At 41.1% G+C, this 15,837-nt stretch overlaps 1 protein-coding gene and 1 long non-coding RNA gene across 3 annotated transcripts in view; one reads left to right on the top strand and one right to left on the bottom strand.

Annotated features, from left to right (window-relative positions):
• Positions 1–5,974, bottom strand: part of LEKR1 (leucine, glutamate and lysine rich 1) — a 171,444-nt gene extending 165,470 nt beyond the window's left edge. The window contains exons 1-2 of one of the 2 annotated variants that reach the window (XM_087870309.1): positions 5,905–5,974; positions 2,869–2,951 (exon numbers count right to left, since the gene is read on the bottom strand). In XM_087870309.1, the coding sequence (XP_087726435.1) occupies positions 2,869–2,894 (26 nt within the window). In that variant the 5' untranslated portion in view covers positions 2,895–2,951; positions 5,905–5,974. The remainder of the gene's footprint in view (positions 1–2,868; positions 2,952–5,904) is intronic. The other variant, XM_045811980.2, reaches the window with a different exon arrangement.
• A 7,156-nt stretch (positions 5,975–13,130) lies between these two features.
• Positions 13,131–15,837, top strand: part of LOC148108428 (uncharacterized) — a 35,807-nt gene continuing 33,100 nt past the window's right edge. Inside the window, exon 1 of the long non-coding RNA XR_015727905.1 lies at positions 13,131–14,027. This is a non-coding gene — a long non-coding RNA (uncharacterized LOC148108428). The remainder of the gene's footprint in view (positions 14,028–15,837) is intronic.

The raw sequence follows: 15,837 nt of genomic DNA, 5'->3' as shown, positions 1-15,837 counted from the left end.
AAAAAAAAAAAAGCAAAAAGAGTTAGGAATGGGAGTCAAAAGATTATTTTATTCTTTCTTCTCTAAGATATCCTAAGAAAATGAGATCGGGGGAGTTAATTTAACAATTGTAGGCTTCCGATCAGGAAATGGATTCTCTAACTGTAGCTGGTTGTCATCAGCATTCTTCTCCACACCTGTCCCACTACCTTTACTTTTCCTTGCAACTCTTTCAATTACTACCTATTTTGCTATTAATGGAACAGTATAGTACATTTTCACATTCTTTATCATGTATCTTTCATGGGATTTATTGACCGTCTGTTTCCAGATCATATAGCAAAAGTACAGAAAGAAAGAAATAGAAAAGGTTCACCTTTTCTTTCCTAATTTGTACACTAACCTTCCTTGCCTACACACAGAAAAAAAAATAAAAAGGAAACACAGCAGGGGCTTCTCTAGGAAGAAGAACCAGCATAAAAACTAACACAAGAAGTTAACAGAATTAAAAAAAAAAAAAAAACCACCTTTGAAAAACCTGTCACCACATACTGATCCACACACTTGATGTACTTGTTTAGCTAATAAAGATAAACATTTCTTTTATCTTTAATAACAGATAAAAGCACAATTTCAACGCCATGGTGGAAAAGATGATTTGGTTTCTTCATATTAATAATGAAATGGTTCTAGAATTGTTGAATCACTAAAATGTATACCTAAAAATAATATAACACTGTATGTTAACTGTACTGGAATTAAAAAATATAAAAACTGAAAAAAAATAATGAAATGGTTCTATCTAAATAGATCAGTAAGCAATTTAACAAGTTACATTATGGACAATCTAGATGAATTAAAGGTAGATAAGAAGTTGTGGAAAACAAATAACTGACTTATTCTTAGACTGTGCTTAATAGGCTGTGACTACATGTGCACATTTTCCTTGCTTTATAATCAAGTATACAGAACCAGTGTCTAGCACATAATAGGCACTTGATAAATATTTGTGGTATAAATGTATCTAACTTAGGTCTGAAAAAGTGCAGAGCTGCACTTTACATTCTAAACATTCAGCAGGACAAGGGCTAAAATCAGCATAACTGTCCAGGGCCTTAGGCAGCTGAGTTTCTCCTGATGTCCCCTCTCTGCACTGTATGGACAGCTGCCTGCCATTCCTGTCTTAAGAATGTTAACTGTAGATTTATGAAAGGTTTGATTTTATCATTTTTAAACAATTTACTTATATAGTACCTTAAACATGAGAGAAAATCATTCTGCAACTCTCATAACAATATTGTCAAAATAAATACATACTCTTTCATGTATTCAAAACATTTACATGGCTAAACATTCTCTAACTTGGCCAGCTTTTTCTCACCAGTAAGCTTCTGTTACTTTGGCCTAGGATGCCCTATTCCCCATCTGCCTACAGAAATACTCAGCCTTCGAGGGTTAATTCCAGTTCTATCGCCCACATAAAGCTCCCTGGTTGACCATCCCAATATCAGGAATTCCTCCCCCCGCCTCTCCACTCTCAAGGAAGATACTACTTTATGATATTTAAATCATAAGCTGTCTTTTAGAGTTATTTTTTCATGTCATTATATATCCTCTTCCTTGGGATCTGAAGCATGGGTATTGTTTCTTTCAGACTGTTTTGTTCTGTTTCTCTTAATTTCTACCATACCAGCCTAGTAAACGGAAGGAACTCAGTTGAGCGAGAGAGAAAGGATATACCATGTCTTCAAACATACGTAAGCACCATTTCTCAGATAAATATAGCATAGCTAAGCTCTCTCTCTGTGCTTAATATCTCTTACATGTGACTTAAAAGGTGAAGCAAATTAAATGCAATGGTTTAAAAGGTCTTTTTTCTGAGTCTTTTCCCTTCCAGTTCCTGCTAGGTTGCATTTTACATAAATCTGAAGGCCATGCAGTAACATTAAGCATCAAGTTAAATCAATGGAATGATTAATGCTAACAGGCAGCCCAAAGCAATGTGCACAAAGGATAAAAGCATATCTGAGGGATGACTGCAATTTTTAATTAAAAAGTAACGGATTGGTGGTTAATTAAGAGTTGACTGTAGACTTACTGAGAAACCTCAATGATTAATGACAGTTAATGTTTGAGGTTTCAATACACAATTTGTCAATCAGTTTCAAAGAGATATTTTAAAAATTAAAGTGTTAACAATGCATGCATTGCCAAACTAAATATAGGATAAATGCTTCTGCCTGAGGACAGATATGAACTCACAGGGAGGAGAGCAGGATAGAAACTGTAAAGAAAAACTGATTGTTAACCAGATTCAATGAGCTGATATATATGAAAGGTTTTAAAATAGTGCCTGGTACATGATAAGTGGCAAAAATTAAGGTGAAACTGAAATAGATCTTTATATGGAGAGAGACACAAACATTTAGCATCACAAAAAGTTACAAACTAATTGTAGTCTCTATAGTGGTTTACTACTGATTATCGGTTTTGCGAATGCAGAATAAGGTTCACTTAAAATTTTAAACAGGCCCATGTATTTCCATTTTTTTAAACAAGTGTTTTTTCTCCTGAAAAGCTGCTAGAAAATATTTAAATATAGTATTTGGACATTCCTGAGGCCCTCTTGTCACAAAAGCTCCACAAATACCTGGTCAAATACTGTGCTGGAATTAAAGATGTCTTCATTCACAGGTTAAACATTCTTTGCACTGAATTGAATTCTACAATCTGGTCATTACGGTTACTCCTCTTACCACTCCATCAATTCATTGCAGATGCCCTAACTAAAATAAATGTAAAACCTCTGAAATCATTCCCCCAGGTTTTATAACTATCTACCTTAAAATGTTCTTAATGTTATGCTGTAATAACAATATATTATCATACCTTTTGGATTTCTTCAGGTAATGCATGCATGGGGATGTGACGATCCATAATTTCCGAAAATATGAGTTCTGAAGTAAAATAATCTAAAAACATTGATAGCAATAGTCAGAATTGAAAGAACATGAATAAAATTCAAGTTAAAAAGATATAAAATCTTGGGACTAGTCAGAGATGAATGGTGATAACTTTTGACAGTTATTTCATCAACTCAGTGTTAAAAGGTACAACAAACTGGGCTTTCCTCTGTTAGCTACTAGGCCAGTAGAACAGGAAAGATAATAGATAACTGAGTTAGAAACATTTTATTTCCTTATAACTTTATAGTCTAATCGTAATTTCTGTTGTGGTTTATTACTAACGATTTGTTTTGCAAATACAGAATAAGTGTCACTTAAAATTTTAAAGAGGCCCATTTATTTCAGTTTTCTTAAAAAAGGGGGGGGTCTAAAAAGTTAACAGAAAAATATCTAAATATAGTACTTTAGTTCAGCAGATAAGAAAAACAATTGTGACATGAATGCTGATTTAAAGGATGAAGTATAAAAAAAAAGTTATCAAATTAAATATCATATGCAGGCACCGAAGAGTCATCAAAGCATGAGAAGTGTTCATTTGACTTAAGATGAACATTTCCATAATTTTATGCATTTTACTTCAATAGATTTTCATTTTCTAATAAAACAATTCAACATAAAATTCTATCACTACTTTCATATAACTACATAAGATGAATGGAGGAAGTATTTTCGGTTCTTTTTTTTTAAATCTTTCCCAAATATGGAGAAAGAATACACAGTCCAGTTTCATGAGAAATGTTCATATATACATCTAAAGAGTGAGGAGGAGAAAGGGGGCAGCAGAGTAAGATGATACAGGCACAATCCCATAGCAAGGAAGAAACTCTGAGGGCCAAGAGTGGTAGACAAGAAACAACTTAGGAGTTCAGGAAAGAAAAATGTCTTATCTTTCCGGTGGGAATGGGGAACTAGGAAGGCTCCCTGAGGCTGTGTGCTTTTGATCAGAGCAGGATTTTGACACAAAGATAGACTGGAGGCATAGTACTCTATCAGAGATGGCAACATCGGCCACGGCAAGGTGTTAGGGAAATTATAGTTGATAAAAATTTCTGTAGTGGAAGTATTTTTTTCTTAATTGTGCAACCACTGGTGGAAAGAAAATTCCCCATCCCCTGTGTTAACACAAAGCCTGCTGTTTTAATGAGATGCTGTTTAAAACAAATAACTAATGAGCTGTCTTCCCATACCTTCCCATAGGTAATGTGTGTGTGTGTGTGTGTGTGTGTGTGTGTGTGTGTGGTAAAGTTAACTGGAGTTAACTATGGGAGTAAAGTTAACTGACATAGCTAACATAGGCCCACATAGCCAAGTACCTAATAATCTGACGTTTGGCAGACTGTCTCTCTTGTGCCAAGAACTCATTATTCACAGAAGGCTCATTATTCTCTCTCCTGTCATTTTACAATGGACTCACCATCAGTAAAATAAGATGGCATCATCTTAATTAAACTCTGGTGGGAGTAGAATTTTTCCTAAAATTACCAACTAAATCTCCTTTTTAAATTCCACCCATAAGATTATTTGAGAGCATGGATCTAGTGACAGTATAAACAAGGGACCAGTGGAAGTTTTTGTTTAGTACCTCCTTTATCTGTAGAGCTATTCCAACTTTGTGTCCTTATTACAGTAAGTGGGGAAATTTGACAAGTTCTGATTATTGAAGAAAAATTAAAAATTAAATACCGCCAACACAGAAAATCTCTCCACAATGCAGAAAACAATCTTATTATTGAATAAGCATTTAACTAGACTGTGATGCACATCAGAGCCAATCTGCTAACCAGACTACAAAGACAGAAAGAAATCCCACTTTTTTACACAGCTATATAGATACAACCCATTACATACATCTTCTCAAGAGAAATGCTAACTCATCCTCTATACAGTCTGTCCTACAATTTCGTAGTTCGTTTTCTATTCACCTAGTAATTGCAGTAGCTATCTGCGCTAATTAGGATTGTTCTAAGGAATACAAATCTCTATGACAGATCCCTTGGTACTAAAGTAAGGAGCCTAGGCGAAACTCCCAAGTAGACAGGGAGACAGCTTCCTTGATGTTTACATTTTAAAGAAATGGCTCTCATGTCCTCAAGAAAAACATTCTGGGTCTTTAAAAAGATTTGCCTACGTACTAAAGGAACAGAGGAAACACAAATACAGTTTCTCAAGAAAGGGTGAGGGAAAGGTCTCTTTCACCTTTGGCAACATGGCAATTTTTTAAATTATTACTTCACTCTTACATTATTTTGCATGTTTTATCAAATCAGTTTTCTTTTATTCTTTCACATTACATACAAGTAGACTGCCCTTGAGCAAGTGGTGCGGTGAAACTGGCAGTAGCTACTAAGTATTTGTGAACCTGCTCTCTTAACGGAATCACGAAGAAGATGTCGAAAAAACACAGAAACGTCCTAGGTTGTTCACTTCCGATTCCCTTCCTCACAGCAGTGTCACGCACGTTGGGCCATTAACTCACGTTCAGCTTTCAGGCCCTTCCATAAACACACCCTTCCCCTGGTGTGAATCACCCGCAAATGAGCAGGTCAGGGTCAGGTGAAACGGAGTTCACGTTCCAAGACATTCCTAAAGCGGCGGGATTTTCCCAATAGAAATCAACTGCAAGGCCAGCCAAAACTGCTGGGAGGGTTTTGAAACCTGTCCCTTTCTAACCCCGTTCCCCCGGGACCTGCCTTGGCGGGAGGAGGGAGGAGGGTGCGGGGAGGAGGTCGAGCGGCGCTTTTGGGGAGAGTAGAGGACGCCTGGGCCGAGCGGGCTCGCGGAAGCTGTGCAGGAGCCGCAAAGGGGGGCGGAGGCGACGCTCGGGGCCACATTCCCTCGCTGCCGCGCCGCGGCTCAGCTTTCCGGCCGTCTCCCCGGTGCCAGCACGCCTCCGCTCCGGAAATGCGTCCCGGGGGACTGCGTAGGCCGCGGGGCTCAAGGAAGTCATTCACTGTCTCACCTAGACCTCGACTCCAAGTGCGAACGGCTTTCCCGGTCTCCCGGGAGACTATGCTACACGTCGGCTCGACGTCAGGGCGCGGTGACGTCACGGCCTACGCCGTTCGCCAACGCAGAGCGGGGCTCCCTCGCCACGCCCCGGGCCCCACGCGCCCGGCGGAAGCGGGAAAGCTCACGACGGGATTGGGAGGGGAGGGCTTGTTTTACGCAGAGAGCTGTGAGAGGGAAGGAAGGGGCGCGAAGGGCAAGGCGGGGGAGAGCGGGCTGGAGTACTTGTAGAGGCTGCTGAGGAGGCGAGAAATACCCCTAGCCTTAAGGTGGGTTGGAGAGAGACTCAGCCTCCAGTGGAGGCCCAAGTCCCTATACCTCCGATCCCTGGCTCTAGAGCCCGCTAGGCGGACACAGCAGTGGGCAATTATAGTTCTTGAGCGCTAACAGGAGAGACGCCTGTTAAAGAGGTTATGGGAGTAAAAGGAAGCTCTGGTCGTTGGCATTGCAGCGAGGGCAACTGGAAAGGCGTTAAAATTTTCATCCTAACCCCAAAGTAGTCGGGATTTAAGGGCTTGTTCAAAAGGTATCTTGAGACCCCCTAGTACAAAAGTTATTTCTAGAAGGCCGCTCACCTTTCCACCTGACTTACTTTCCTTCCTTCATAAAGCAAGTATTTATTAATGACCTACTACTAAGAGACAAGCATACCGGAATGGGGTGATTCTGTGACTAACGCAGGTAGGGACAGCCCTTGGTGTGATTTTCAAGTGATCATTAATAGTCCCGATCTCTCCTTTTTGAGGATTATATGAGGTCGACAATGCAGCTCTTAGAAGAAAAATCATCTGTGGCTCACTAGCAGAGAAAGAGGCTTGTTACTATCGAATGAAGTGTTGAATAAATACAGAGAAAACGAATTAAAACCTGTAATATAGAGGTGATCAAACGATGCAGAGCAGTCCTGAAACAATAGTCAAACTGGTGATGAACGCTGTTTATTAATGAAAACGACAGCATGAAGTACTGAAAACTCAAAAAACCTTGTTCCCCAAAGTCTTGGAGATAGATATACCCTGCACACTTAACCTGGCTGATATTTTTGCCCCAACGCCTACCAACGACTTTGAGTTTCCATCCCCTCAAAGAGCATTTTAATTCATCTGGAAAAGATAAGCAATAAGAGAATTGAAGACAGGATTAAGGGGGTAGAGGACAGCCAACGAAGTGGTCAGGTACAGCACTTATGAGAAGTGCAAAGAACTTTCAACAGCTATTCGTGTTCACCGTGTTTCTTTGAGGGACAATGAAGGTAGGACTGTTTTCAATAATGGGGTTTAGGCACGGGGCACAGAAAAGGCAGTTCATCTAGATCCACTGAGTGCCTTATCTGGAACAGAAACTGCACACCTAAAGCAAGATGACTCTTCTGAGGCTAGTTTGGCTAGTAGTATGATCATCAGCAATAATATTTATTGAGTACTTTGTGTATATGATAAGCAAAAGGAACGCTTTAAGGATGGGAGAAGATATAGCTGAAAGGCTATAATGCAGGCTGTGATTTAATTTCATCTGTCCTTAGTCATGTCTATATGTTCTCAAGACCAGTTTTCCTCCCACCATAAATATCCACACTGTAATGCCCCTTAGACCTGCACTGTCCAATAAGGTAGCCAAAAGTGACTATTTAATTTACTTAAAATGAAATTAAAAACTTCGATTCTTTTATTGCACTATAGCCACAGTACAAGTGCTCAGTAGTCACATGTTGCCACGGCATTAGATAGCCCATATCTAGAAACATTATCATCAGAGAAAGTTCTACTGAACAGGGAGCAGTAGGCCCAGTAAGAATTTCAGGGATAAAGAGAGTTAATAAATTGTGAAGAATAGCTTTTGTTAAAAAGTAGCAGTGAAAGGTGTTATTCCCGAAAGACAGCAGCACAGATGAAGAGTCGTGACAGGGTGTTACTTTTTAAAAAAAAGTAATCCAATAAGCCTTTCCCCAGTGTTCTGTGTGTTTATTCTTTGCTCTCTGTTGATCTCAGTCCCTCCCTTTCTCCCTCTGAGTTTCTTTCCTTGTCTTTTTTGTTTTCCCGCTGCTTTTCTTCATCCCATTATTGGCCATACTGGAGCTGAAGTAGAATTTAAAATGTTCCTATCATTCAACATACTGAATAAAGTTTTGTGTTATTCTGTTCTTAAATTTTAAATCAGGTAAGTTTCACTTTTTACTGTGACTTTGTAAAGTAATCCAGTGATAATTAAGTTCCTTTTAATCTCCTGTGAGACGCTTAATTATTTGTTTTCCCTTGTGGGTCAATGACTCCTGAAAGAAAAAAATATAGTCCCTAGTTTTGGGAGAAAAGTCTTGTAAAGTGACTAAACGAGGGCTTTCCACAATGTCTACAGACTTTCGTGTTGTAATAGTAATATTTATGAGAACACAGTGTCTGTACTTTTGTTTCTATTATGAATTTACCTAAGATATTGATCCATCAGGGCACTGTCATTCATCCCATTCATTTTGGTAAGAGTATTTCCCCCTTCCCTCCCTCCATAAAAAGCATGTGGAAGAATAGGTACTTTGTCAGCAAGTCGATAAAAATTTCAGGAAGTCTTCCCCAAGATTGCTAATTTCAAAGTGAGCTCAGAACTTTACCAAGGAGCATGGCAAAATTATAGTTAGCCCAACTTTATTTTTATCCTGTGAACCAGAACACAGTACCATACTATTCCCTCAAAAGTTTGAATAAAATGGTTGTAGACAGGCCTCCCAGGTTGGAAGCAACCACAGCTTTCACTGCTATTTCTGGGTTCTATCCAAAGCAATTGCAGAATTTTTTAAAAGCTAGCATTTATTGAGCTCTTTCTGTTTGCCAGGCACTTCATACACAATGTCTCGTTTATTGAGAACCCTTCCAAACATAACTCAGTCAGATCCTACTTATTGTTTACTTTTATCCAAATGAAAGAAGTGGCTAAGGGCATGGCCCAACACATGAGTACTGAAGTGTACTTGGACTGAAAAGTATAAGCAGAAGCACCTGGACCTCATGTATTGTGTTAGTTGACTCTGCTGGCCAGTCAATACCCAGGAGGCATCAGCCTACTGTGGATTAGTAACATATGTAAATACTCAAAAAGTATTGAATTCTGGAAACATTGTCTTAGACTTACTTTTTTTCAAAACTTTTCTGATACAGCTTCCAGTTTTCAAAAAAGAGGTCAGCTACAAGTGACTACTTGCTTTGTTGTACTTACCTCAGCACACTTTATTCTCACCAAAATGTGGATTAGATTTTTTTTCCTAATACTGTTTTGTTTTTTTAACTGCTAATCGGCATTTAAAATTGTAGACTCCTTCGTAAAGCTGCTTCGTATATTTTTAATTCCAAATAAAAGGGAAGCTTTAGCCACAAAATACCATTTGTGGGTTTTTGCTCTGTATATTTTTGAATCCATCCTATGGGCAGTATAAACTTGAGTACCTAATAAAATGAAGGTCACAATGTTTAAATAGCATCTCTCTCTAGGAGTTCAAATGTGTTGTGATCTGTGCAGTGATAAATCCTATACTGAATCCTTTTTAGCCCTGAGAATATAATTATTGAACAAAATTTCCAATCAAGCCTTTAAGTGATAAATGCCTACTCTCAAACATTAAAAGTAAGTCAGGCACTACAGCAAAACCTTTAGGGATTGTAAGTATATTCTCTTATGGCCTGTTCACTACTGATAAGGTGTACTATGTGCCAAATATAGTTTGATATTTGTTACATGAGTGTATTTATTTTTATTGAGATATAATTGACATATCACATTATATTAGTTCCAGGTATACAACATAATGAGTCAGTATTTGTATATATTGTGAAATAATCACCACAATAAGTCTAGTTAACATCCATTACCACACATAATTACAAACTTTTTTTCTTGTGATGAGAGCTTTTTTTTTTTTTTAAGATTTTATTTATTCGACAGAGACAGAGACAGCCAGCGAGAGAGGGAACACAAGCAGAGGGAGTGGGAAAGGAAGAAGCAGGCTCATAGCAGAGGAGCCTGATGTGGGGCTCGATCCCAGAACGCTGGGATCACGCCCTGAGCCGAAGGCAGACGCTTAACTGCTGTGCCACCCAGGCGCCCCAAGAGCTTTTAAGATCTATATTCATAGCAACTTTTTAAATATATAATATAGTATTATTAACTATAGTCAATATATTGTACATTACATCCCCAGGATACATTTACTTCCATGAACATATTTAAAAACAAAAAGAACTAAGCTCTCATGGCACTGACTTAAAACTCTTGTAATGAATTTGATGCTCAAATACATGTCCCTGCTAGTTCTTTCAACACTTAGCATTCAATATATAGCCTATAATAAATGTTAATGAATTCAGACTGAAAACTGATAACTGCCTTATATATTTAAAAAACAGCTTTTGTACAATTTGTTTAATGAAATTATAGCTTATTTCTGAGATTTCCATAAGATTCTAATGAAGCACGTAAGAGTCTAACTCACATGTGTTCTGATAAGTGATTGGCAGAAGTGATTTCATTCTACCTTTGCAGAGATGAAGTTCATGTTTCTGTACCTATAATTTTAGGTAGCTATGGAATTTATAGGAATCTATAGCAATTTTCCTGTCATTTTGTTATATTTCTATTAATAGAATGATTTAATTCTATTAAATAAGGAGTTGTGGATCATCTTAAAATATTTTATGAATTACTGATAAAAAATATCAAATAGCATTACCAGATCTACTAAACAGATGAAAAAAATAAAATACTTATAGTAGCCCTGGTTTGCAAGGGTGTAGAGCAATAGGACTCTTAAACATTGCTTCTAGGGTCAAAAATTAATACATATATTGTGAACACCTTGAAATGTTCAGAACTATTTTAGTGGACATCTGAGCCCCCTTCTTCCTTTTGTTCAGGAATCTAGACCTTCTCCCCCTCCCCTCCTCCAAACCCAAACGACTCAGCCCAACTCCAGGAATCAGCTCAGATTAGGTCAATTCTGCTAGCCCTTTCCCCTTTACCAATGATTTAAATCAGAAATGGGCCTATCGGGGCGCTTGGGTGGCACAGCGGTTAAGCGTCTGCCTTCGGCTCAGGGCGTGATCCCGGCGTTATGGGATCGAGCCCCACGTCAGGCTCCTCTGCTATGAGCCTGCTTCTTCCTCTGCCACTTCCCCTGCTTGTGTTCCCTCTCTCGCTGGCTGTCTCTATCTCTGTCAAATAAATAAAGAAAATCTTAAAAAAAGAAAAAGAAAAAGAAATGGGCCTATTGGGTAACTTGGGTGGCTCAGTCTGTTGGGCGTCAGACTCTTAGTTTCAGCTCAGGTCTTGATCTCAGTGGTGGTGGGATAGGGTCCCAGGTCAGGCTCCTGTCTCCACGGGGAGTCAGCTTGAGACTCTCTCTCTGCCCCTCCCCTGGCTTGTGCTTTCTGCCTTGCTCTCTTGCTCTAAAATACATAAATCTTGAAAGAAGAAAGAAAGAAAGAAAGAAAGGGAAAGAAAGAAAAGAAGAAAGAAAAGAAAGAAAAAGAAATGGGCCTATGACCCAATTCTGATCAAACAGGCTCCAAGAGAAGGCTGCCAGAAGCTTCTGGTAAAGTTCTTTCTTATTAGTACATACATTTAGTGTTCCTCACAGTCTTGTTTAATGTTTAAAAGTTGGAAATATCAAAATGTGAAATAAATTGATATATCAAATATCAAGGTTGTGCATCTTTTAGAAATGATGATATGGTTCTTTGGTAATTAATGTCCCAATGGATTGTCCTGTGAAAAAAAGCAAGTTAAAAATAATATTTTAAATCCAAAAAAAATTTTCAAATAGCATTCTAAGTATATTCTGTTATTTATTTGTATAAGTGTATATTTTATTAGGATACCAGAGCACCTCACAGAATCAACAGAAGAGCTGAATAACCAAGCTTCAAGAAAGCAGGAAACAGAATTGCTTTGAGAACTTCAGACATGGATTCTTGAACTATAAAAAATCATGCGGCATCTCAGCCCTTTGAGTTTACCACTTAATGAAAGTTGGTTCCATTCTTCTACAGTCTCTGCACATGGAAGGACAGCAGTGGCTGACAGTCCAGATTTGTCACCAAGAGGAAAAGAGGAGGCTTCTGTTCCCAACCTCCAGTTAGAAAAATGCCAGGAAATGACTGTTTGGCACACTTTAAGTTATACAGCAATCCCTTGACCAAATTGCTGAAGCTAGGAGGTAGCAGGTACATGCCTCCTGGCCAATTGTAAGGATCAGGTAGGCAAGGCCACACATGATGAACTTCCCTTTCTAATTATATGCCTAGAAGAGTTAAATGGGCCGTTCTGTCACAGAGGAAACAGAGTGCTGGGCAGACAAAATAAACATCCCCAAATACACTTACGTGAGAATCAGTTAGCTGGGAAAACATTCTAAAATTGAACAGTGACTCTTGCTCTCTCTTTACACAGATAAGTTGGGAGGTAAATATGTGCATTTTGAAAAAGTTCCCTAGGAGTTTACAGCAGGTATCCTAACCCGGGAGAATCCCCCTCTTCAATAATATGTTACTTGTGTAACAAAAATCAATGCGTGTGTCCCCAGGTACCATTGGTCTAAGGGTAATAGAGGAAAATAAGTAAGAGCTTAGATCCACCATATCAAAGTTTATAAATAAATAGATAATAAGCCGAAAGCTTTTAGTCCACTGGGGTGGTTTTGTGTGTTAAACTATTTTGGTGTTAATATTTTTGTTCTGCCCTCCAAACTTGATTTATCCAGATATCTGAGCGAAAAACACTTTTTCTCATGATCTTGAAGAGGAGCTTAGATCCTGGCTTCTTATAATGTTTGTAGCCTTTTCTTTTCTAAATGCCCTTGGGATTCTTGAGTCGCCACATAAAAGAAGTCTCTCCAGTCAGTATGCCAGGGAAATAGGTACTTCTGATTTTGAAATAAAGCACTGGAAAGAACGCTTCGAGGAGGAATAACAGTATGCACAGAATCCCGACTCTGTTATTCATCTTTGCGCAGAGTGGACAAAACTGCCTCCCAAAACCGCCGTCCTTGCTCTGTTCCCTTCCGTGTAAGCCTGACACATGAATCGCACCTGTGCGCCCTGCCTCTTACTTTAAAGTTTTCTTTGTAAAGTTTCCCCTAATGATTGCTCTTTGATTAAGCAGCTCTGGTTCCCAGTTCGTCTAATACATCCTGTGTGAGCGCGTTTTATTACCGAATGTTACCCACGTTCTGATAACAAGAAGACGCTGTGTCCTCCCCGGTGAACTCACTCCCTTTCCCAGAAACATAGCGTGACTCCCCTCCCGGCTGGGGTTGTAAAAGTGGAAACCGGGTGCCGCCCTCCAGCACCTGCGCCTCCCGCCCCGCGGCGGCGGCGGCCGGCCAGGCTGGAGAAGGCCGCCACCGGCACGAAGTGCGTGCGGCCGCCGGCCGGCAGGTCACGCAACCCCAGCGGCGGCGGCCCCGCCCCCGCCGCCTGCTCTCGGCGTTTCCGTGCTCGCTCGGGGCTTCCTGGCGGGCACGGAGCCCGCCTTGCGTGCCGATCCGGCCGAGTAATCCGGCGAGGAATCTCGGATTCCGCCCGGCTCCTGACACACCGCGCCCTCCGCCGAGTTGAGCCGCGAGGGTGATGCCCTCAACTTAACGTCAAAAAGTTTCCATCTTCGCTGGCGGCGGAGGGAAGAAGAGGAACGCCGGCGAGGAATCGGTCTCGCCCCGCGGACCCCTCTCGGTTTCCTTAGCAGGCGCGGCGCCTACTCGGCGCCTTCTAAGTCTGGCGGCACCATCGTGGGGGTCTCAGGTCACAGCAGCATGGGGGGGGGGGGTCTCCCGCCCTGCCGGTCCTGCGCAGGAGGGATGCGGACGGCCTGCCCCCGGCAGGGCGACCCGGGAAGGGGCCGCCGCGGCGTCCCGACTGCCGGGAACCCGGCGCGCTCTGACGCCCGGGGCGCGCGGGAGGCGAGCTGCGTTGCCGGGCGACTGACCCCGGCGACCTGGCGCCTACTCCCCAACTCCGGGGAGGTGGCGGCTGTGCGTCAGGGAGCGGTGAGGGGCAGGGCCCGCCGAGGCCGAAGGGGGCGAAGGCCAACGCTTGGAAGGTTAGGTTATTTGTTGACGTCCGGGGACCATTTTTTTGAAGGCAGGATGGTGGCGTTGTAACTAGTAGGGACTTGCTGCACCGCGGGCCTCGAAGGGGCCTGCAGGGCGCGTCTGCCCGAAGGCTCAGGGGTGAGCGCGCCGGCTGTCCCGGCGCCTCTCACGCTAAGCCGCGTGCAAGCGAGGAAGCGCGTGTCGTGACGACAGGCGATGAGATCAGTTTGAATTACCACAGCGTCGGGGCTGGGGAGTGCAGCCTGTCACGCAGCCGGCGCCGGCTCTGCCCTGGTGGCCGTGGCTGCGGCCGCCCCGCGCGCCGGCTCCGGCAGGGGGAGCTGGGGGTGAATCAGCCCCTTCCCGGCGGTCGCGGGGGGAGCGTCAGAACTATTCCCAGAGGCCGCAAGGGGGTGGGGAGCCCGAGAAGAAAACCGTACAAAATGCAGCTTGCACAGTTAGGGGACTGGATTCTATGAGCAACCCGGTTGGCACACTGAAAATTACTTCTGTGAATCAGTGTCTTACACTGTGCCCAGTAGGTAACTGTCTGAAAACCACTATAACACGGAACTCAAGGGTCATTAAAATGTGCCTTTAATTTGTTTATATTACTTCGTTTAACAGGCAGTGCACACGGTTTGCACATGCATGCATGAAATTTAATTTATACAGTCAAGTCTGGAGGCATGGTTTGGCAAGAGGAACAATTGTGAATTCAGTTAGGGTACAAACAGTAAGAGTACTTAAAAGGACAAATGAACTGAAAAAAAAATTCAGACCATGACACAAGGAAGCCATTACATTCATCTTTTCATGGTCTTGAACATCTTGTCCCAACTCAACTATAATACACGGCGGAAACTTCTAATTAGACACAGAAAACGCAAGTATTTAGCTGTACCAGGCAAACGTTTTCTTTTTCAAAGCCTTATGTTATAGACACGTGATTAACAGCCATAACATGAAAAGTATATCTTCAATTTGTTTGTATTTCAGTCATTTCCTTAGCGAGTCAGTGGTAGGTATGTCACTGTGAAACAATCAGGATAAATCACAATGTGCAGAAAAATTTCTTTGAATTTTAAATATGTTATGAGATTTTTTTAAAGATTGTAATGTTTATACAGTGTGAGTTAGTAAGGAAGTAGGGGCTTGACACTAAGTGCTTAGTAAGCTGCATCAAATAAGTATTTTCAATGAAGGAAGGAATGAGGGAATGAATGAATGTGTAAGCAGTACTCTCTGATAGTTAGAGCTGGGAACTGAAGTGTCATGAGTGAGTAATGGCAGCCCTGCCACTGCCTTATGACTCATGTGTGATCCTGGTATGATGGAAATAATGCCTACAGCATACCTACCTCACCAGAGGTGTAGGGAGGAATATTCCTTATTCACGAAAGGTGCTTTGAGATCTTTGGAGGAAGGTGATATATTCAATTATTACAAATAATGTACTGCTGTTATGGCAGCCCTTATATAAAATTACAGAAGTATAAAATAATGTTTAAATACAACTGTGCCACCAAATTTTTAAAATTTTTTAATTTTTTTTTTTTTTTTTTTTTTGTATTTAGCCCATCAAATACTGAAGTACAGTGGGAGGCTGCATCCTTATGTAAAATATTTGACTTATAGATGTTCACGGTCAGTCGACAAATGCGATGTGCGCTTTGGAAGTTCTAAATAATCAGTATTGAGTAGCATTTGTGGTGACAGTTTTTTATATGAAAGCTGAGGCCTCTGGCCTATTAAGTGCCTAGGAAAAAACTAATTTTTGATGACCCTTCCTAATTTGATCTGTGAAATCTTGAGGTT

This window comes from Ursus americanus, chromosome 20 (genome assembly GCF_024610735.1).
Source record: "Ursus americanus isolate L20-20 chromosome 20, mUrsAme1.1.p, whole genome shotgun sequence".
NCBI classification, from domain to species: domain Eukaryota; kingdom Metazoa; phylum Chordata; class Mammalia; order Carnivora; family Ursidae; genus Ursus; species Ursus americanus.
This window is presented reverse-complemented; position numbering and strand designations above follow the sequence as displayed.